The 23482-nt window shown below is 32.2% G+C and overlaps 1 protein-coding gene and 1 long non-coding RNA gene across 6 annotated transcripts in view; one reads left to right on the top strand and one right to left on the bottom strand.

Annotated features, from left to right (window-relative positions):
• Positions 1-122: 122 nt before the first annotated feature.
• Positions 123-14131, top strand: LOC145961293 (uncharacterized). Its single transcript, XR_014435609.1, has 3 exons — positions 123-211; positions 520-706; positions 13997-14131. It is a non-coding gene; the product is annotated as an uncharacterized LOC145961293 (long non-coding RNA).
• LOC145961290 (irregular chiasm C-roughest protein) overlaps positions 1866-23482 on the bottom strand; it is a 152502-nt gene continuing 130885 nt past the window's right edge. For 2 of the 5 annotated variants that reach the window (XM_083081335.1, XM_083081339.1), the window contains 8 exons: positions 14381-14650; positions 13987-14095; positions 13355-13541; positions 10759-10897; positions 8880-9067; positions 8085-8218; positions 7404-7626; positions 3319-6236 (listed from right to left, as the gene is read on the bottom strand). In XM_083081335.1, coding sequence (XP_082937461.1) covers positions 6111-6236; positions 7404-7626; positions 8085-8218; positions 8880-9067; positions 10759-10897; positions 13355-13541; positions 13987-14095; positions 14381-14650 — 1376 coding nt within the window. In that variant the 3' untranslated portion in view covers positions 3319-6110. Of the gene's footprint in view, positions 2248-3318; positions 6237-7403; positions 7627-8084; positions 8219-8879; positions 9068-10758; positions 10898-13354; positions 13542-13986; positions 14096-14380; positions 14651-23482 lie in introns of those variants that run through there. The other 3 variants (XM_083081337.1, XM_083081336.1, XM_083081338.1) reach the window with 3 other exon arrangements.

Below are 23482 nucleotides of genomic sequence, written 5' to 3'. Positions count from 1 at the left end.
AAGATTTTTGAATGTACTCCAATCGTCTTGTCGAATGTTCGATTTCCAACTCGAGATTCGAGAGATTAAAAACGTCACGCGATTCTTTAATTGACGTTATCGATGGATCTCGAGATTTTCGTGAGTTCAAAGTTTGAAATTTCTATATGCAAACGTAATTACGAAAAGGAGATAACATCACGTTGAATGTGCAGTGATAAGTGATAAAACGGTACGTAATAATTGCATTTAATTTTACAATAAAACGCAATAAAAACTGGTGTAATATAAAAACAGAGTAAATATATAATGCATGAAAATCATTACAATATATATGAGATATGAACGAACTTGTTAAAATATCAAATAAAATTACATTATCTTATTTCATTTTTTTTGTTAATTTTAGTGCTAAAGTTAGTAGTTAATTTCATGTAGAAAAAGAAATGAACGAATTCCTTGATCAATTCAATATCTCTTTAGACCTATTTTAACATATTTTTATAAGAAATACTATAACAAACTTTATCTTTTTCTCAGGATGTATCAGGACTTATCTAGAAGAATTACAATATTTTATCCTGTATTGTTCCCGCCTTGTGACCTCATTCGGATTTTTAAATCTGCTGAGATTTTGTCGTCGATCTGGCAGTCGGATTATGGAAATTTGTATTCATCGATTGAACACAGGACACTGGATGTAATTCAACAGCAGAATAAATATGAGGTAAGAAAATAAATCGTAAATCTCTTGCAAACGTATTATTTCTGCGCATAAAAAAAATAAAGTTTAAAATAAAATCAATAAAAATCATAAAAATATCTTAGAGATACTCATCACGTCTCTCTTTTTTCATTTTAATCATCTTTTAAAAAAAATAGATAAAATGTGACGCGATTTCTTGAAAAATCAATCTTTCTTTTATCAATATTTTACTCTTCAATTCATCGATAATTTCATAATATTTTACATGTTAACATTTTGTTAATTTTTCTATATTAAATGACGTTAAAAATATAATTCATTATTACGCTGTCATATTTATCGAAGTAAAAATTATAGTTTGGCATAAACTTTTCCGTTATTTGAAAAATTATAAATATTTCGCAGAAACAGAAGCAGATTTTTAGAAAAGAATCATGTTACTTTAACATGATATGTAATATATGATTATGATATATCAAATGACATTTATTTCATAAATTATACTAAAAAAAAACATTCGGAATATAACATTTCATATGCAATAAAACAATATAATATTAAAATATTGTAATACAAGATGATTAAAAAGATATATAGCAAAATACAAAAACAGAATTAATTTATGTACCTGTTTTGATACAACAAATTTGACATAATGATTTAATAATTTATACATTTATATATTTGATCATATAATGAAATTCTCAATTTCTGAAACTGACAATAGGAAGGGGATTTTTTCTTATCATCATTGCAAATTTATTTATAATACAATGATATCGAGTGTCTACTACAATTACTGGCAATTCAATTTTGCCGCAAATCGTTTCACAAGAAATTTTACGACTAAAAAACTTATTTTTTAAAGAATAGCTAAATGTAATTTGTGAGATCGCAAATATAATTTAGCAAAAAGATGCAATGCTGTTAAGAAGCTTTGAACGGTTGCACTGTGGTATTTTATTTTTCATATTTAAAATGTATAATAATTACCGGTTAATAATTTATTCATGTTTAGCTTGTAGATGATAATGCACTATTCATAGTTTCTTACTCTTAAGGTATCAGTAAAAATAGTAATTCATGAAAATTATTATTTTATTAATAATATTATTATAAGCTTTATAAATATGTGTAGTTTTTATTTTGATTAGTTCTGGGATCATCGATCATTTACTTTCGATTAATTTATTGGCAGTATATTTTGAGAGTAAGAAATTCCGTCATTTTACGTTTTTCACGCCACCACCATCGCGCATCGATATTAATATAATTATTACTACATGTGTGTGTATGCGCATATATGTACGCAGTTCTCTTAGATATATTATGACATAATAATTGGGGATGATAAAAGTAAAACTACAATTTTGTATTTGATTTCATATTGGTCTTCCATTCGCTCTTTCTTTCATATCTCGCTTTTTTCTCTCGTATACAAAATAAGTATAGTAAAATCTTCAATTGTTCGGCTTGAAGGTTGTGTACTGCGGCAGCTTTTCACTCTTGTAATAGGGCTTCAACGTTGCTAAGCGATCGGGTTTGAGAAACAGCTGCTCCCCCTGCACAATTTCCATCTTAGGATCTTAACATATCTTGGTATCTCGTAAATTTCAATTTGCATCAACTTGCTATATTTTATGGAACAATTTCAATCTCGGATATTTATTACTAATTACAGGTATTTGTCTTTCATAAAGAATTTATCCATTTATGTAAAGAATTTATTTTTAAATTGTTCTAAAAATTTATTCATGTTTTTAAAAAATGAATAAGATTGTTTCTAGAATGATCTGAATTTAAATTGTTCTAAAAATTTATTCATGTTTTTAAAAAATGAATAAGATTGTTTTTAGAATGATCATCTTTCTTTTTCTTAAATATGGATTTAGGATACTTTGGCAATAAACTCTTCATTTAGTAGCATCAAAATGCGTAATAATTAGATAATACATATATTTCAACATGAATTTTACATAAAATCTGTATATTTGAAAATAACGAAATATTAGTATACAGATATAATATATATTTTATACATGTTTTTAATATATAGGATTTTATAGAAGGTTAATGCGGATTTAATACGAATGCAGAGGGATGAACTAGCACGAATTGCTATCATAATGTTCTACAGAGATTATTACTTGGCAGTCAGGGATAAAAACTAGCATGGGTGCAATCTGTGCAAATCTAAACGTGTCTGAAACGTGGCACGCGAGGACATAAAGTTGTCTTAAGAAGGGTCGGTCGTTCTACTCTCCTGACATCACAGGTGCCAAATAGGTCAGACTACAGTTGGGTAGTAAATCTAGCATCAAATAAATAAATAAAAACGTACATTTTAAATCACATACATACAAATGCAAATGAAATATTTATTTATACTTATTTTTATAAGAATTACGATAAGTAATTTTTACGATGACAAATAAATAATTATGATTGTAATTTTATATGCGAGATTTGACGTCAACGATATATTAATAACATTATATAAAAAATTAATTTTTTTCACGTATAAATGTATAAAAAAAGGATCATGATGCTTAAAAAATTTCGTCGTATTTCGCAATCGGGATTGGGAGATATATGTATGTTGGACACGATGACAAATAATAATTACATACGCATATATATGATCACTTTTTAATGATGACAACTTTTTTTTATACACGAAAGAGAACTCCTCGAAACTACTCTTTTTTTTATACGCCATACAATAAAGTGTCCCATATCATTAATCCGATTACAAAGTCGGTGGTATTCGATTCGGACTTAATTAATGACGATGGCAATAACCAGGAGATACAATATAGCTAATCTTATTAGGACGATCGAGGTAACGGCAAACATCGTGCGTCGTATTTGAGATAAGGATGAAAGTAAAGTTTCAGTGGGTGGTTTCTCTGTACATATAATCTCGTAAAGTGTGCAGGGTACATACAAAATGCAACTCCGGCATGCTCACTCGTTGGTCGACACACTCTGAAGCGATCTGTACAGTTTGGTTCCCCGTTTTTCGAGAGTCTCTCTCGAACGGATAAATTATTCGCGTATACGATTACTATACAAATGCGAATCAAATCACTGTCAGCTGTTAGCTGTTTAAACTACTCTTTGTAACAGCGATGTAAAAGCACATTATATATGTCGCGAACGTGAAGGTGGACGATTACATCGCTGTTAACATCAAACTTTCATTGATTGGACGACGATTCGTACGTCAGGATCATGATCTAAACGGATATATGTATATGTGTATGTACATATGCACTTATAATATATTTAATGAGATAGCAATATATGTCGTCGTTAAATCGTAATGAGCATAGTTTTGACTAATTAATATCTATCATACAAACATTCTTCAATATGGTCTCCGACGGTTCTTTTACAATGTTTATTAACATTTCAAGTACACGATGTCAACGATCAGATAAAAAAAATGCGTTTGTATAATATTTACTAATGAAAAAAAAATGCATTTGTATAATGATATTTACTAATCGCGTCTACAGCTTTTTCTTTTTTAAAGAGGGCAGTATTGAGTATGGCAGTAATGAGTTTCGTGTAATTAATTACAACTATCTTCTTACAATTGTTATATGTTTTCGAGACAATTTGATGATTTCGATGCGCAATAAACTTTTAAACAATCCAATAGAGATTGCGTTTGGTACACATTAAAGCGTATAACGTGTATACTATACATATTATATTATATATCTGCACGTTGGTCGTGTGTCGAAAACACACAAATACAATATTTTATTTATATATAAAGTCTTTGACGTTTTTCCGACAAGAAGAAATAAAAATTCGCGCTTTACGTTTCTTGATTTTTTCATAATCTGGATTTAACATATTCTATTTCTCGTCCTGTAGAAAGAATTTTTCCTGCGCCAAGATTGCTCGCTTATTGATCAATTAATAGATGTATGAGAAAAGTGTATTTATTTATTTGCTAGTCGCTCGATATTTTTCTCTTTTTTAAAATGGGCAGTATTGGATATGGCAGTAATGAATTCCGCGTAATAATTAATTATATAATTATTTTCTCACAACTATTGTACGTTTTTCGAAACGACTGGATGATCTCGCAGCGCAATAAACTTTTGAACAATCCAATAGAGATTGCATTTTACACATTAAAGCATATAACGCGTGTATCTACATATTATATATCTGCACATAAGTCGCGTTGTCGTAAACACACAAATACAATATATTTTATTTATATATAAAATCTTTGATATCCTTCTGACAAAAAAAATTCACATTCCTCGTTTTTTAATTCTTTTCAATCCGACTTAACATGTTCCATTTCTCATTCCATAAAAGGAATTTTTCCTATGTCAAGATTGCTTGCTCACTGATTAATTAATAGGTATGTAGGAAAAAATCCATTTGTTGATATTTTCTAATCGCGCCTTTAATTTTAACCTTTTTAACAAGGGCAGTATTGGATACGGCAGTGTGAAATTTCGCGTAACAATTAATTACAACTATTGTTGTACGTTTTCGAAAGGATTGGATGCTCTCGTTGCGCGATCGGTCGTCCGTCATCAAGTGCTGCTACTTAAAGCGTAAATTCGGCGATCTCGGCCGAGTTCAGTCTTACGTTCTTGAATCCCGCAGGACGCGCGGCTGCAGAGAATACGCTCCTTTCTAGAGGGAAGCGAAATCAAAATAACACGGAATGAGCTATTCGCGCGAAAAATGAGCCAACTCGGGCGAATCGATAGGAATTCTGTTTAAGATTAAGCGTTTCAATCTCAAGCGAAGCGAATTCCATTCAATTCAGCTTAATTCGATTATTTTTTTTTTTTACCAAAATAAGGAACGGTGCGCTCTGTATGAATGGGAAGACACGCGTTTAATCGGCAGGAAGGGATAGGCGGAATTATCATCGACACGCTCTACTTATGTACATCTATCTAAATTAAATTACAAACAAGGACACAGCGGTAATTGGTTGAGGGACACCCAGGAACTAGATGCAACCAAATGCATGCGTAATGCACCCTACCGAACGCATAAATCACTCAAGCGACTATCGCGATTGTAGAACATGATACGTTCGATACTTGCGCGAGCAGCGCGTGTCGCTGCAGAAGTATTGTAATTTAATGTAGACTCGTCTAAAAACTTCTCTAATAGATAATGTCGTCCCAATATAATCGCATAGTTACGTTATATAACGATCGTAACATTGTAATAAACTTTTATGCGCGTAAAATCGCGAGCGAAAATGATGTACCTCATTTCTTAGCATCATTTCCTCAGCAAAAAGGACCAACAAATTTTTGGACGACATAGTAGAATGCGTTTGGTACATAATTATATAATAATGTGTGTCTATATTTTTACATTTTCACGTTGGTCGTGTATGTCGGGAGAAAGAATAAATGCGCAATCTTTTTTATTTATATATAAAACCTTCAAGATCTTTCCGGGAGAAAAGGTGGAAAGTTTGTGCTCCTCGTTCCTTGCCTTTTTTAATCCGATTTAGCGTGTCCCGTTCTTCGTCCTGTAGAAGGAATTTTTCCTGCGCCAAGATTGCTCGCTCATTGATTCAATTAATGAATGAATATACGGACGTGCGGGGCGCGTCAACGTTTTAAGCAAATCATCAATATTAGATATTTTCTCTCATTTTATTTGACGAGCCCCCGAAAGCAAATGGTTCAAATATTAATACGATAGTCACCGACAAACAATCCGATGAATTAACCGGCAGAAATAGACATTAACATCGATCCGTTGACTATGTTAGTTAAATCGTTGCGCTTAATCCGAACGGTTCGTTTCGCATTCAGGTCAAGTTGCATGCACTTGCAGTTTTGTTTTCGCGAATGCATCGATTAAATTTGAACGCGCGTGCTTTGATCAGGTGGCTATTTTCGAGCGAGTGCAAAGTGAGCAAGCAGTTGAAAAAGAATATTGTTTAAAGCGGAATAACTAATGACTAGTGTCGTGTTGGTCGGTGACACGGCAAAATCGAGGGAAAAACGAAAAACGAATTCTATGATATAATTAATGTACGCTGTGCACTAACGAGAGCGAGTAGAGTTTTGCGTAAAAAAGTGACGTATAAATACAAATATAAATGTAAATAAATATAAATAAATATAAATACTTTACATAGAAAGATGAAAAAAATGCATCTTCTACTACTTATGAGAGTAAAGTTATTTGGTAGAACATTATATCGTTACAAAACATATTAACAATTATGACGTATCCATTGAAAAACCAATTTTTTTATGATGAAAAATTCACTTTTTGATTTACATTCAATATAATTTTCATACACGATAATCTTGCTTCTATCGTAATTGTGCTTTTTCTAATATAATTGTATAGTAAAACAATACAGAAAATAATAATATAAAATATATAATATATATGTAATATATACAATATTGCATTGAAAAGTCAAAGTACAGTATTAAAAAAAAGCTTGCCGTACAAAACTCTACAATCGCAACAACTAAAATCGCAGTAACTAATTTCAAATATATTCAAAGGAATCGTGTCGGAAACTTGCTTTCGAAAATGCAATTCAGAGGCAGCAGAGTGATAAATAATTAAATAAAGAAAGAGAAAGAGAGAAGAAAAGAGACGGAAAAAATAACGCGAGAAGCACGCCGGATTTTAATTATGCGAGAGTAGTTCGTTTTTTTCTCTCTGTCTTATTTAAAACTTATCTGACCTGCAATGTGTATTGTCCGTGAGGCTGTCCATGATGATGATGCCTCTGATAATGTTGCTGTTGATGTTGGTCGTGCTGATAGCACTCCTGCTGGTATTGCTGCGATGGGACGGGTTTCAGAACGTGATTAGCTCGCTTCTCCGGAACGAACTGCTGACTCGTACGTTCCATCGTATCCACTGCCAAACGTGGATCCTCTATCATAGCGTTGGAAGCCTTTGTACTATAGAAACGGCTGATATATTATTCTGGTTTCGTTTCATTAGAGATACTTTGTTGTATACGCTCCCGCGCGATACACGCGAGAAAATGTTTTTTCAGATAATTCATTTAAAAAAGTTCTATAAGATTCATTTGGCTTGTGCGAAAAGAAATTTAAATTTATTAAAATCTAAAAAAGTGTGAAAAGAGAGAAGATGCTTTTATAAATCTTTTCTTCTTCTTAAAGTATTCTTTTTTTTGGAGTAAAACGAGAGATATAAAAGAGCTAGAAAAATTTCCCCGTCCGTTTGAAAAATACATACGTTTTTGCTAAAATCTCGTATCACTGCGTATGCAAATTCGTAGATATACTCTAGCACAGCTCTGTTCAAATGTACACAATATTGGAGCATCGCGCGTGATCCACGGCGGCGTCTACTCGTCTATAAATCACCGCACAGCGCAATATCGCGTGCTTACCAATGCACTTGCTGCAATGCTGGTACTGTGTTTCTGGCTACGCAGCATCTATCCGAACGTAGGAAACAAACGAATCCCATTATCAGCACCGAGAGCACTGTGAATCCAGCTACCGCGCCGATAACGAGGGGGATCTGCGGGAGAGAAGAATATTCTATGTGCGCCGAGAAACATTTCACGCGGACATTTGTGTAATACACATACACATAATATGTGAAAAAATTATAAATATTTTTTTAGAATTTATACAATTATACACCAATTATAATAATATAAATTTACAAATTCTCTTTATATTTTACTCTTTATATTTCTTTGTGAAAATTTTATTAATGGAAATTAATTTCTACGAGATTTTTATTAACGTAAATATATATATTTTTTATTTTGTTTACAAGAAGAGTTTTTCCTTTAGACGATATTGAAAAACATCTTTTCGCATGAACGTTCGTATAACACACACACAGTATGTGATTTATGAAAATTATAAATATTTTTTACAATTCATTTGTGCATTATATGTCACAATTATGTAATAATAATATCAACTTACAGCCTCTTTTTAATTTTATTTAATAAGAATTTTGTTAATGCAAATTAGTAAAATTGTACGAGATTTGTAAGAATACATATATTTTTTTATATATTAATTTGTTTACGAGAAGATATTTATCTTTTAAATGATATTGAAGACGTCTTTTATGTAAATAGATTATAATTAAAATATTACAATTGTATGTGCACATTTGTATGAGTGCGTCCGTTCATGTACGCATGTACATATGTAACGTTTACCTGGCCGGGCTCATCGACTTTCAGCATGAGCGCTCGTCTGTCACTGCCACGATCGTTCTCCACGATAACGTGATATAGCCTTTGATCCTCTTTTACCGTACTTGTCAACTCTAAGATCGCTATGTAACAATCCTCCGAAGCCAGCGGCTCCAGATCAAGCGCGCGATAACGCGGTTCCAGAACTTCACCTGTCGATAATAGAACGAATCCATGCATCTCTCGACAATTTGTATTCTTCCGTTTCTACGAACAACTGAAATAAAATTTCGCAAAATAATAGACACTCAATACATATAAGAAATGATAGAAAATTAATAAATAATAAAAATCAAATCAATGAAGCATTATCAGTTAAAAAATACGAAAAAGATAATAAATAATATTAATAAAACATAAACAATAATTTCAAATATACACGAGATATAAAGATTCCTAAATATTATATACAGTTTATGATAGTGTAGGCAATTACTCGAGCGCGAACGACCATATTAATAGAAATTAATTAATCAACCGGTATCTTGAGTAACGATGGGCGGAAAAAATTTCACGGCGCGAGTAGAGTGCATCGATTTGGTCTTGCGGAAATTGGACGGATGTCTCAAGACCGAAACGATCTCGTAGCTCGTATTACGAGCGAATAATCAATTAACCAGGAAGTAATTGCGACTGTGCAACGGCGAGAGATCGTTGATAAGGTACCCACGGTGAAGTGCCAATTATACCAAGAAGTACAAGAGAAAAAATGTGTACGAAAGGGCAATCCCAGAGAAAAACTCAAGTGCTTTTTTTCATTGGTTCAACAAAGGTGCAGGAAAGTTTAACGGCGAGTATAGTTTCGCGAAAAGCATAAGAAAAAAAGAAAGAGAAGAAAACATTAATAATTAACACATGGTTTGTAATATTCGAAACAAAAACTGCAGTAAAGTTTATACGTTAACGATTCGTTAGACGAGCTGATGGGGGTTTCGTTTCGCGAAAACGCATAACGAAGAATTCGAAGCAAAGTTGCGTGATGGCCGAGGGATGAAAGTCAAAGCGAAATAAAATAAAATCGAGTCAGCTCGTCCTCGCGGTCGTAATAATTTTACACGCCAACAACGTGCTTCGAAAGCGGTATCTCTTTCACATACATTGCCCATGTGTGGTTCGTGTTTACCGAGACGTTTACAAAGATAAAGAGCGTGGCTATCGTTTGCGGCTAGTTCGCGTGGTGAGCAATCTAGAGCACTATTGTAGAATAGTAAAACAAAGTAGCCAGGAGATCAATGTTCCCTTAAACTCTAATAGAAAGTTTCCGCTGGTCGACCTATTAATTCATTGACCTCATGTTTCGAATGTCTTTTACTCGAGCACGATGCGAATGTATCTATCGCTATATAATAACTTTTGTAACGTCATTATTTTTTAATTTTATAAAAGCTGGATTAGTTTTTTACAATCTTACTTTAATGTGAATTCGGTATAACTTGTGACAATCTCCTCCATGTATTTTTTTAAACAATTTCGGTTAATAAATTATATCTTCAACATTCCTTCTTTTTACATATCTTCTTATAAAAAATAACTCAAATAATAGAAATTGATAATATATAAAATGTTAAGCTGCTATGGGAATATATGAAATATGTTGAAACAACCATAAGACAAAAAGTAAAAATATAACCAAGTTGATCCAATTGTCTAAATTAAATGCTACGTATATATTTTAAAGAAGTTCGATTCTCCCTATTATTTTGCTTTTCCAATGATCTACGCTACCTTATTGTCTCTCGATGCCGAATTTCCTTAAACAGAAGACACAAAGGAAAGAAAAAAGACCAAACTAAAGACGAAATCGAATACTTCTTGCGATAGTTTAAGGCAAACAGTCTCTAACCGGCGTGCAGTCTGGTGCTACCCCATTCCCAGGCCACGAGCCGCGGCTTCGGGTCGGAGCACAGTCTGATCTCTAATCTGGCCGGGCTACCCTCCGTCGTTACGACGACGAACTTCTCTGTGATGGCCGGCTTCACCACCTGCGACACATGTTTAACATCCTTTGAATGGAAAGTTCGTTGCTGCGGCCTTCCCTCCCTTTTCCTTCCTATCCCTTTCATCAAACGACGAACGTGAACGCTACGAAATCGCCCCCTGTTAAACGACGGTGTGCCTTTTTGCGAACAAAACGTATCTTAGCCTTTGTATTATATCAAAACTCTAATGGAATACGATATATTTGTTAGTAAAAAATAAATAACGGCTTATTATCGGAAAAAACCTAATGTACTTTATATAAACGTTTGATACGTCGACACGATTAAATACGTCGACACGATTAAATACACGATTAATCAATAATGCGGAGTAGTATTTATGACGAAAATTGAAACAATGCAATTCTTTTTATCTCGCCAATATCTCGCAACCTTCGTAAAAGAGACATTATCGGGAAAAATGGTAACGACTCGATGAAAATTGCGACTTAAATTAGGTGCGAATAACTAAACATTCGATACGAGAGCGAAATGATATTTCATTCACAGACAGAGAATCCCGCTGTGAATACAATTTTCCATCGCGAAAAGAATGCTGTGATTTATGATGCGCGCATTATAGCTCAATTCAATGCGATATTGTGCCGTGTTATCGCGAAATAAAAATATTATACAATGCAGATACATTTCTTGCTGTGGATAATTCGTCGAAATAAATAAATAATTCATTTCTGCTTGTGTTTCAAAATTCTCTGTTTCATCAATCGTCTATTAAAATGCGCTCGCGCAAATATATATATACATATATATATATATATATATATATATATATATATTTGCGCATTTTATTGCGCTATATATATATATATATATATATACATTCATTTTCACAATATTTATAACAACGAAAATATGTCGCATTTACGTACATAATTAAAACATTGATTTGATTGCATTATATGTATATCAACGCGTTTCAGGTTGATTTTCAAGTACCGTGCGTATAAAATAAATCGTATAACAAAAATTTCGCGATTATTCCTTTCAATATATAATACACGATATTTGACTCTCGAGGTGGATACGTAATATAACACAAATCGTATATATGCGCAACGCCAAAATCAATTTGGACGAGATATCGACATTAATAGCATTGCTGAACAGATGAAACAGCTTCGTATTAAATGAAACGGAAATCAAACCTTTGCGTAGCCAGTGACCTGCATTAAGTCGCGTGCGATATGCCGATAGGCAAATTGAATAAAGAGAAAAAAGGAAAAATATCGCAATATATCAAGGTTTTTTTCACTTCCGTTATCGGCGTTATTAATCGAGTAATTAACTGTTAGCTACTGAACAGAGTTGAATCGCGAAACACTATAATATCACAATAATTGCAACATATAACTCAATCTTTGCCCACATGCATTACTGTTATAGTATTTAGACATTTTATTTACAATATTGCAACGTTTACCTCGAACATAGATAAAAAATCGATTAATGCCGAATATGCTTTGACGAATTAAGCACAGTGGAAATTTATTTAAAAACTTGTTACAACGATTATGCCCGTATTTATATAATTGTTATACGCAAACGCATTCAAGTGAACCTTTCCCAATTAATCGTTATTACAGTTATTTTCATACATTCAAGTAGAACAAAAACAAGTTTGCGTCTACGTAACATATAGAGGCATTCTTTTGAGAGAAACAATATGGCTTGTTACAATTAACGAAGGTATCGATTTTTAATATCATGTACAATGCACAATAAAACTTGATGGCGGCTTATTGTTGATGACAAAAAACTACAAAGCATACCGTCATTAAAAATTTATGTTTGATGTCACATGTATATGTACACTTGATATACTTATATACTAGTATGTATATTGCCAAAAATTTTACCGTAATTATTAGAAATCGATGCATAGAATTAAAATTGCAATAATAAACGATATTGTAGAATGTATTAACTTTGAATTATGATAAGAATAATGTATATACATAAAAATATCATATAATGGAAAAATTTTAATTTACTTAATTCACTTACAAATTTACTTATCTCTTTAAATGATCAGTTATTTTTCAATCTTTTTTTAGCGCGAAATTATTGCCGTTAACGCAATCTAAATTTATCTCGGTATATTGTTTCTCTTTACACGAGATAATGAAGCAAAATGGGATTAATGCACAAGCACAACGTTTCTGTTTCGTTATGCAAACTACATCCTATTAATTCTCTTCGATATTGCATCCGGCAAATTTTCAAAATTGAACGACAGAAAGGAAAGATATGTATTCGCGGTATGTATCCTGTCCCAGCCCCCGCACACGCAAGAGATATTCGATGATTCTGCAAAGTAATGAAGCGATATTTTTTCGCGAGATCCACCGAAAACGGTTATTCGTCAACGTCGATTCCTCTCCCAGTAATTCTGATTTGCAGCAAAACTATCTCAAAAAAAAGCATTCCGCGTCATCTTACCCGTGGAGCGCCAACCACTTGCAGGGACACAGGGTCGCTTTTAACTTCCCTGATGTTGCCATTGATCTTGTTGGAGGCGAGACATATATATTGACCCTGTTGCTCGTACGTCACGTTCGTCAGGATCAATCGTTGACCTGTTCCGCATTCCAATGGCATTCGGCCGTCCGTGAAAATCTGCGCCCATCTACACACGCGCGACCGCACGGAGAAATTTGCAGATTAAAGGTAGTCTGAGATCTGAATTTGCCATTTACCGATAGAAATATGTGATAACAAAAAGATATGAAGAAATGTAAGAAAGAAATTTATAAAGTCTCTACAGAAAAATAAGAAGTGAAAAACGTCAAAGTTATAAGTTGTGAATTTCTAATGAAAAAAGCAAATCAAGATTGTTGAAAATTTTCTGCATAACAATTAATATAACACAAAATATATTATATCTGCATATTCCTATAATATAAAATAAATATCATAATTCGATGTGTTAATAGCAAACATATTACTTCAAATAATATCCTTAATATAAAAAATTTACGATGCATTCAGATAATTAAATTACATTATCGATGCGCGCATAAATATATAGAATATAAAAAAGATGAAAAAATCAAGTAATTAATTTAAATCACCTGTACTCAGCCGGTGGCATCGCATCTGCTTGACATTCGAATGACGCACCAGAGTACAACAATGCAGTTGTCAATCGATCTGGTCCAACTGCGGTGATCATCGGTGGATCTGTGAAAAATCAACTTATTCTGGGGTTGAGAAATGAAGTTATGAATAAAAAATGATTTTAGAGATAACAGTTTCTAGTGATTCTAATTCTGTATCTTTTAAGAATTACATCGATATACATACATATATACGTATAAGAACCTATATCAAAGTCATTTCATAAAATAATCAGAAAAATGACAAAATTTATAGCATCAAATTGCCAATGGCTGCACAAAAAAATTTGAATTGCAAATCGAGTAAAGATGACGAATTAGAATAACGAGATAGCGGCGGCACACGTACAGTTTACAGACACTTGGACCGAGATCGGACTGCTTTCCCCCTCGGTGTTCGACGCTTCGCAGAGATAAACGGCGGCGTGATTTCTGTAAATTGGGGAGAACATCAGGGTCGCCCCGATACTGGCTACCTCGGTCATGCCAGGGCTCTTCGTTTTCCTCCAGAGTATCGCAGCCGGTGGGTTAGCGTCGGCGAGACATCGGATTTCCAGTTGATCGCGGCCCTCCTCGAGCTGGCCGGTTGGGACGCCGACTAATCTCGTCTCCGGCGCGTCTAAATTCATGCGAGACGGGCAGTTAATCACGAGATCACCCTAATTGCCTCACACACATGAGAGAGTATGTATATATTATAATATATTATAATGTCATATAGAATGTCTTTCTCTCTCAATCATTATGTGCTGTACATATAAAATCTAGCAAACAAATTCATTTAATTTCAAAAACCGATACACAGAAAATGTTTGTATAAAAATAAAACTTTTAAATGTATTTACAAAAATAAAAGTTTTATTTCGAAACCAGAGTTTATTTTAAATTGAGAAATTTTTATTATTATCGAATTACACTATTGTTTTTTTTATTATTATCAAATTTAAATATTTTCCCAGCGTTACATATTTTTTTATTTCGAGAATGATAAATGAAGAGAAACAAACCACAATAGCGTTAAGGATATTTCTAAAATTATGATTTAACATCAAATGATTTGCGCGGATATTACGACTAATGATTTTAATATGATAATATCACCCGCGGAGCTGCTCCTTCAGAAGTAAACTGGTTATCCATCTTCAATGGATTGAAATAAAAAGCGAGAGTAAGAGCGTAACAATTTTAATAAGAGCAGCATGGAAATTACGTATAATTATCCTAGAAAAGCTCCTTCATATTCATGTCTCTTGGTAAACAAGAGGAATTTAACATAAATGCGGTCGAGAAAACGGGTCCCATCATCGTTACCGGTTTTAATCATCACCAGAATCACCAGTCGCAGTGTGCGGGAGACCGTGAAAGATAAACATTAGGTACAGAAAACAAACGCGGCCCGCGGCATAAAGTTTTCAGGTTAAACCGCTCTTATTAACGAGCTCGTAATTAAAATCAAGATCCACATTCAGAAGTGCTTGCTACTCGATATCTTTAAGAATAAAATTTTAATTTAGCATTATATACACATCAAATCTCGCAATAATAATAATTTCGATAACCGATCTCTCGAGATTGAGAAATAAAAGTAGAAAAATCGTAAATGAAAAATGAAATATATGACTGACAATTTGAAACGTAATTACATATTTTGTGTTATATGTTTTCTTTTTTTCATACGCTTCTGATATTTACTGTCATTGTTTGATGGTATAATATTCCTTCAAATAACAGTTTATAATTTTTATACAATTTCTATCTAACTGATTTTATGCAATTGTGTGCCTTGGAATTTAAACAAATCGCTCTTTTACCTCTTTTCCTATCCATCTATCATTTCTCCTTTCAAATAGCTGTTCGTCCAAGAAAGCATCTTGGTCGCTATTTATATCAAACAAAGATGTCGCCGCTAAGATGGATGTTTCGGTTTAAGGAGAAATTAAATTACGCGAACGCGGTCAGTCGTACTACTGTTTTCCCGATGGACTAAGCAAGCCGGAAATAGTGCGCTGACTTTGGTTTCGCGTATAACTGATGGTACTCGGTGGACACGGTGGAAAAAGCGCGTGCTCAGGTCACGCGGTAATTACCTTCTTCGAATAATTAATTAATCACTGTGAAACATAAATTCATATGATTTTTTGATAAGTGATCAATTATTTGTTATAACTTATAACTCTGTTTTCAAGAAAGAAATAAACTGAATAAATGCGTTAATATTATGCTTGAGAATTCATTGCATTCATACACTTGTGTATGCCATACATGGATTTTTCGTTTACTTTATATGAGATATGCAATGGTATAATGCAATGAATAAATCTTTTCCCTTTAATTTGCGGAGCGTAATTTTGATCTCTTCGATAATACACGAGCCATAATTTCGGCTGATTTTGATGGAAAACTGGCAGAGAGTCAGGGCATCCTGTTCACCGAATGATGACGTAATTTTTGTTTATTTACTCGATATTTATTTAATTTATCGCCGGTATAAACCAGAGCCAATTTTCATCAACAAACCGGTTCTCTCCTGGTTTCGTTTCCATATTCATGTAATAGATCATCGTCACAACCATTAAAAAAGTTAAACGCTATTACGTTCAATAAATTACATTATGGTAAATCCAACGAGATGAGCTAAAAACATAAAAACGTAAAATTGAGTTAATCCGCATCATATTGAGGGTTAATAATATATCTTTTTAGAGCCTACAACAATAAAAACATATATTATATAATTTTCTATCTCTATCATATATTTATTGTAAAAAAATTTCCCTACTGTTCGTAATTAATACTTATTTTGAGAGATTTCTTTTAACTTAATTTGTGCATTATATATTTTTATTATTTGCATATATATTTTTATTATTTGAGCAAAATACACTTAATACATTTCTTTCTAAATTTCTCTTTCAATTGCAAATAATGTTTAAATTAATTTCCATTAAATTAAAATACAATTAATTAATTGTGCTTTGATATAAAAAAAGATTATCGCGATAGAAGGAATCAATTACGCAATCATAATAGAAATTGAATAAAATCTACAACAGTCAGATATTCCCAAAATGAAACAAAGAGAAAAAATATTTATAATAAAATAATCGTAATAAAATAATATGTATATTGAAATAAATCCTATATGTATTAAAGAACATATATACATAAAAATTCTGTATGAATAGGCCATGTAATGAAAAAGCCATGGAGCCATTTGTATACAAATTTATATATAAATTCACATCTTTTTATTACCGCTTTTTTTTGCACGATTATGCAAGTTTGAACTTAATAAACTCTGTTTAATATAATTTCATTTAGTAACTTTTAGTGAACATTGGACGGCATAACCATACTCGTTACATTTTCATGAAAACTAAGTACATGGAAAGTAAGAGAAATAACGCGAAATGCAAATCAATATGGATTAAGCCTAAAAAATTTCAGTTTTATTTTTCTAAAAATGTTTTTTTTTTTAAGAAATTTTTGTTTTCAAAATTTATATTCAGATTTAATCAGAAAATATTTAATATTTAGATGTTATAAAACTATGATGAGATAAAATGTTAATTTCCCCACATTTTCTATAAGAAAAAAGAAAAACTTTTTATCATAAAATCAATCATTAAAATTAATATTCATGTTTTGAAACATTCTCATTTGAGAATGTAATTATCAAAATATTTTACGTAAATTATTGAATTGCAACAAACCATAGATCCTCTCGAAATTTTCTGTAAAATTCCACTGTATAAATAAATTTATTAAATAATCTAATTATTAAGAATATTATCATTGTAATATTTTACAATATAATTGTATATCGCCACTATTTAAATATTTAATTTTGCGTAAATATATTTATGTTAGCCGTTATTTATCGTGTCACTAATTTATCATTTCCAATTAGTTGTAAAATCCATCGAATTCAAATATGAGAGGAAAGAAGGATCGAAAAATAGAAAAAAAAATTTCTTTTGTTTATAAATAAAATTTTTTTTGTATTCGATATATATGTATACCAAATTAAAAAATTAAAATTTTGAGATTTTCTTGCTTTGTTATTCATATTGTCATTTTCGCTGATTTATTTGCCCCAATTAAAACTTAACGGTATGCAATTGAAAGCTGTGCGGTAGAAATCAAACACTTATTGAATGTTTATGAAGTATTCAAGTTCGAGTACCCTATAAAAATTATGTACACCGGCTGGAGCTATTAATGCTACTGATTTTACAAAGGGGGAGAATTTTTCGAAAAATTTTTCCTAAACTCAATTACCTAATGTGTACCCTATGCGTTTTATGCGCTACGCCGAAATATTGATTATTCGAAAAATCTTTTATTCAGTCGACGGTTTCCTTTCTCTGACGTTATTTCCATATCCCCGTTCACGTCATTGTTTGAAGTTTACTCAAGAAATGACTGAGAATTACGGGCGAACGAATAACACTCGTTCACAAGCGCCAGCTGTGCGTTAAAATGCTGCATCCATACTAGATTTACGCATCGCAGAGTCGTTGCGTGAGAGAATTTTTACAGGGACCATTTCTCTAACAAATTTTCTATGAAAATTTATAAAAGTATAAAAGAGTGTTGAATATATAAAAGTGTGTTGAAAATACATGTATAGAAGTATAATAAGAAAAAAAGATGAAAATTAATTATAACTTGCAACAGACTAAAAGTCATCAAAGTTAAATAATAAATTATGATAAAATATGATAAAATGTAATAATGAAAAAAATTATATATTCAATAATTGTGACTTTTAAAACCTTATTTTCTTCTACATTTTTTCATATGTTTTTCTTAATTTATTTTATTAATCTTTTCATACTGTTTTCTATTTTTTTAATAAAAATTCGGGTAACTTGTGTAGCAAAATTATTTTAATTATAATGGATAAATGGAATTATAATATTTATGTTAGCAAGACGAAAAATAACCAACTTTTTTTATCATTTTATCTTCATAATGGATACAAAAATTAGTCATATGTGAAATAGTAAAAATAGCCACACATACGAAGGTTTTAAAATAGATAAAAAAAGTTACACATTCTTTTTGATAAAGCATCTGCGCTGCGAAGGATTAAAGTTTGATCCTATTATAGTAGTCTGCAGCAATTTAACGACAAACTGTGAACTATATCCGCGAAACTATCGCGAGCTGCAAGAGGAAGTGATGACGTGCAGCTATTTTGGGGATGATAGTTTTCAGAAAGCCAAAGCCACGCGATTCGAATGGTTCAACGAGTGCCTATTCGACCAAATTTCGGCCAGTCGTTTCTTGGATAAACTTCAAACGGCTCTATTTTTACGAAATGAAAGTGATGCGATGGGGGAATGAAAGAGACAAAAACGCTAAAGTTATGTCTTTCATTGTATATGTCATAAATGGAAAAATCGATGATATAGTTTGAATTTATCTCGCGAAAGATTTTACACAAAAATCATAAAAATATTTAAAATTGGAAAAAACTATCTCTCTCTAACAGTCTCTTATATTTCGAACAATTAAATGGTTGATTAGAGTTTGCGCAGCAAATAAATGAGAATTTTCCGCAACGCAGAATTATTATTCGCGCAACAAGAATTAATAACATAATCGCGATAGAAGAGTATTATATAAATATGCTTTTATCCCCAGCTTTCGTTACTTGGATCATGCGAAACCGTTTCAAGCTTATTCGAAAAACACGCTGACCGAAATATGGCCGAGCTACTGACCTATCCGCATCGGCTTACGCTCTCTGAAAACTGCATCGAATGCACAGAATGCACCCTCTCGTTAGCGCGGATAAAACCCCCCCTGGCTCGCGATCGAAGTGGCACGAATGTATCGGTGCTTTGAGGCTGAACTTTTCAATTTGCGCTGAAAAGTCCCGTTTGGACTAATGCTCGTAATCAATACATACGCGCGCAGACAAACTTATGCATCACGAATGTACGAGATGGGCACGCAAGTCGTCCTCGAGAGGACCGCGATGAGACTCAGGATCAAATTTGCGACGGAAATTATAAATTACGGAGCCCGAAATTGGATCAAGGAGGATGGGAAGGGGAAAAATGATGTTGTTGGAGATGATATTAGGAATGGTAACGGGCAAATCAATTTTTGACGTCATCAGGTGCTTGATCGAAATTACACGCCTCGATAAAGCACATCGGATACGTTTAACTCGCGGGCGGCTGATATATTTCCGACCGCAACTATCGCGACAAAATCATTTATCATCAACATGCATAAATCATTAGAAATATTTTTCTAAGAAATTATTTTATAATTATTTTATAATAAAAAACAAGTTTTTAAAAGGATAGAAATAACAGCGTAATACATCCTACAAATTTATAATTTGATATGTAACCTTTGAAAAGGATAAAATAATGTTTTTCGATAATTAACATAAATTAGTACATCACTTATTTAGTGCAACTAAAGTGATTTTACCATAATGACTATACTGATCGTATGTTTGAGCATTATCAGCAAATTGAAAATTTGTCAATATGTACATATAGAAGCTTTAGTAGTTTATTTACAATGCATCGAGCTTTACGCGAAAGGACGCGAGCCTTTTAATCTATAACAAGCGTATATACATACATATACCCGCGTTGCTTTCTCATTTCGTTCGCTAAATTAATTTGTGGCGCGGAGGGAGAGGGAGAGCTGAAATCTGTACGAGACCCAAATGCAATCTGGTTAACGTATTAATTATCGTATCGAAACTGTTGGTTAATTAATATTATGTAACATTGAATTTAACAGATTCGACTTCAAAACTTCTAGAAGAAATTCGCGAAATTATTTTAATAAATAATTATACAAATTTCTTTTACAAATCAAACTGGATTTAATAAGATACTTCTGTAATATCAGACGGTAACATTAACATTTTAATAGTTTGTTTCTCTTCAAACAATTCAATTATCATGTTACTGTAAATTAATAAGCGAATTGTATATAAGCGGCGATCCTAAAATACCTCAAATCATATAACAGTGTATATCATAAAATCAACATAATGATTCAAAGGCTAGTAACAAGCTTATTTATACCGCTATCGAAAATGCGGTTCGATTGTAGTTGTACAGCGATACCGGCCGTGAAGCTAAAATCAATACTCATTTGGCCGCTGTCTGCCGCAGCACAGTTTCGCAAAAAGCGTTAAAATCTGCCTGAACGTTCCAACCGGGCATCGAATTGTCGATAAGGTTAAAACGCATGACATCACGACGTACTGATTTGAGGGAGATTGATGAGAGAGAAAGGGAGAGAAAACTCGCGGTTTTCTGCCGCACGTACGCACATGTGTATGTATATATGTGTGTATATACGCGTATGTATATGTGCAGGTTAAATCAGTGTATTGTTGGGGATGGTCAGAGATGCGAAGCGATTTGAGGTCAGTGTGTTATACGGCCAGACCGCGTGATCGGTGATTTTTTTGTCGAACCGTTTCCCATGATCGGACGTTTTACCGAATTGTTTTTTCGCAATTTGTGTGAAAAGCGTACACTGCGATAGTCGCTCGCCTAACTTTTTCATCAAATGCATTTTTGCACTGATAATACGATGGAAGAATATCGATACCTTGCAACTTATCCTTATTTTGTAAAAAATATATCTGAGCACGTGACATTGTTCTTTTATTTGCAAACCACATAATGGATATTTTTTCGTTTCGATAGTGATACATTAGTCAAGACCAATATAAAAATCAAATATAAATCATTCTATAGAATACAAACGAAAATAAACGATAATGGATATATTTATTTAATAATTCTATAATTATAAAGATATGATTAGATATTCGGTTATCGATTCTTGATTTATTGAATAGTTCTTTCACTTCTCTTCGAAAAAAAATTATAATTGTAGCAAATATATATATTACCTATATATTGTAAATTTAAGCAAAATTTTAGCAAAATTTAAATATTGAATAATTTAAAATATTAATTTATAAAGAATATATATATATATATATTTTTTAAAACATATATTTTTTAAATAATTTTTGAAAAAATAATTTTTTTATATTGATGGAAAGATTGCAATGTAATCACTAATTGTAACTGCAAAATTACATTGCATCTTATGTTGGCCTTTCTGCTATTATTAAATATGATATTATATTCTGTATCAAAAATAATTCTATATGTGTGTAGTTTGATATAAAAAAATTGAGAACATTTCAAAAAATCCGATCACGCGAGCTAAATATGACCGCAAACGACATTGGTGCAAATCTGATCGAAAGTTTTTCATTATGATCAGAAATATATTTCTAGGCGTGCAGATGGCGGCTGAAAAAGAAGGAAAGTTTCAGCGTCGTATATTTCCTCCCTTCTTCCGCCATTTCCATTATGCATACAACATACTTGATGGTACGACTGTGGAAAAAAAAGAAGCGAGGCACAACCTTAATCTCGACTTACCGCTCCGTTCTTCTTTGCGCATTTTATATTTCGAAGGGTATATTTCGAATAAAGCAGCTTTTCTCGCAAATATAGATAGATATAATCGAGCAGCGTTTGATTTTACGTTACAAATATTTGTTATACAGTGACATGTTTCCGAAATCTACCGCGTATCTAGAGCGAGGTACATTTACGTTCTTTTACAATGGGAAATGCAGTTTGTTAATTTAATATCAATGTCACATTTAACGCGAATGTTCAAGTTGTACGAAGTAATACGAGTGAACATTTGATAGAGAATTCATTACGATCAGAATTATTGTGTATTATTACCTGCTTTCAGATGCAGATATCAGAGAAACATAATTATTACTAATTATACTCACACATATACATACACAATACGTATCCCCTATATATTACACTCTCTTTTTATATTATATCATAAGCAATCAAAATTTTGTATTAATATACATTTTGTATACGGCTAAATTCTCCAATTAACAGCATCCATTAGGAGCACTTAATAAGCTATTATAATCCAGAGACAACGATTGTTGTCATCGATCGTAATCAATTATAAACTCGTCTATTCAGGCATAAACTTTGCGGAGGATTATGCTATAGCAACCGAGACCTACTTTTGTACTATAGAGAAAATCTAGTACATGAAACGATGGTTCTACTTATATCACGCGTCATCGAATATTAACAATGTACGTACATATATCGTCCAATAACGTTACTTATGATGACAATCATTATTACGCATAATCTTGGCATATTAATTTGATATTATATTGATGTTATATTTGATATTACATTGATATATTGATTTGACGCATATGAAATGTTAGAGAGAGATTCAGTTTCATTACTAAAAGTTAATTACCAATTGTGAAAGAAGAGTAATTAATTCGTCTACTGAAAATGTAGCCAATTAAAAGTATAATATCTATTTTAGATATTTGTAGCCTAGATAATAGATGCTAACTTTCAACCAGACTGATGTTCTC

Source organism: Camponotus vicinus, unplaced genomic scaffold (assembly GCF_025532165.1).
Source record: "Camponotus vicinus isolate PSW18456_S1 unplaced genomic scaffold, iyCamVici1.0 SCAF_11, whole genome shotgun sequence".
Lineage (NCBI taxonomy): Eukaryota > Metazoa > Arthropoda > Insecta > Hymenoptera > Formicidae > Camponotus > Camponotus vicinus.
The sequence above is the reverse complement of the archived record's forward strand: the minus strand, read 5'-3'. Positions and strand labels throughout refer to the sequence as shown.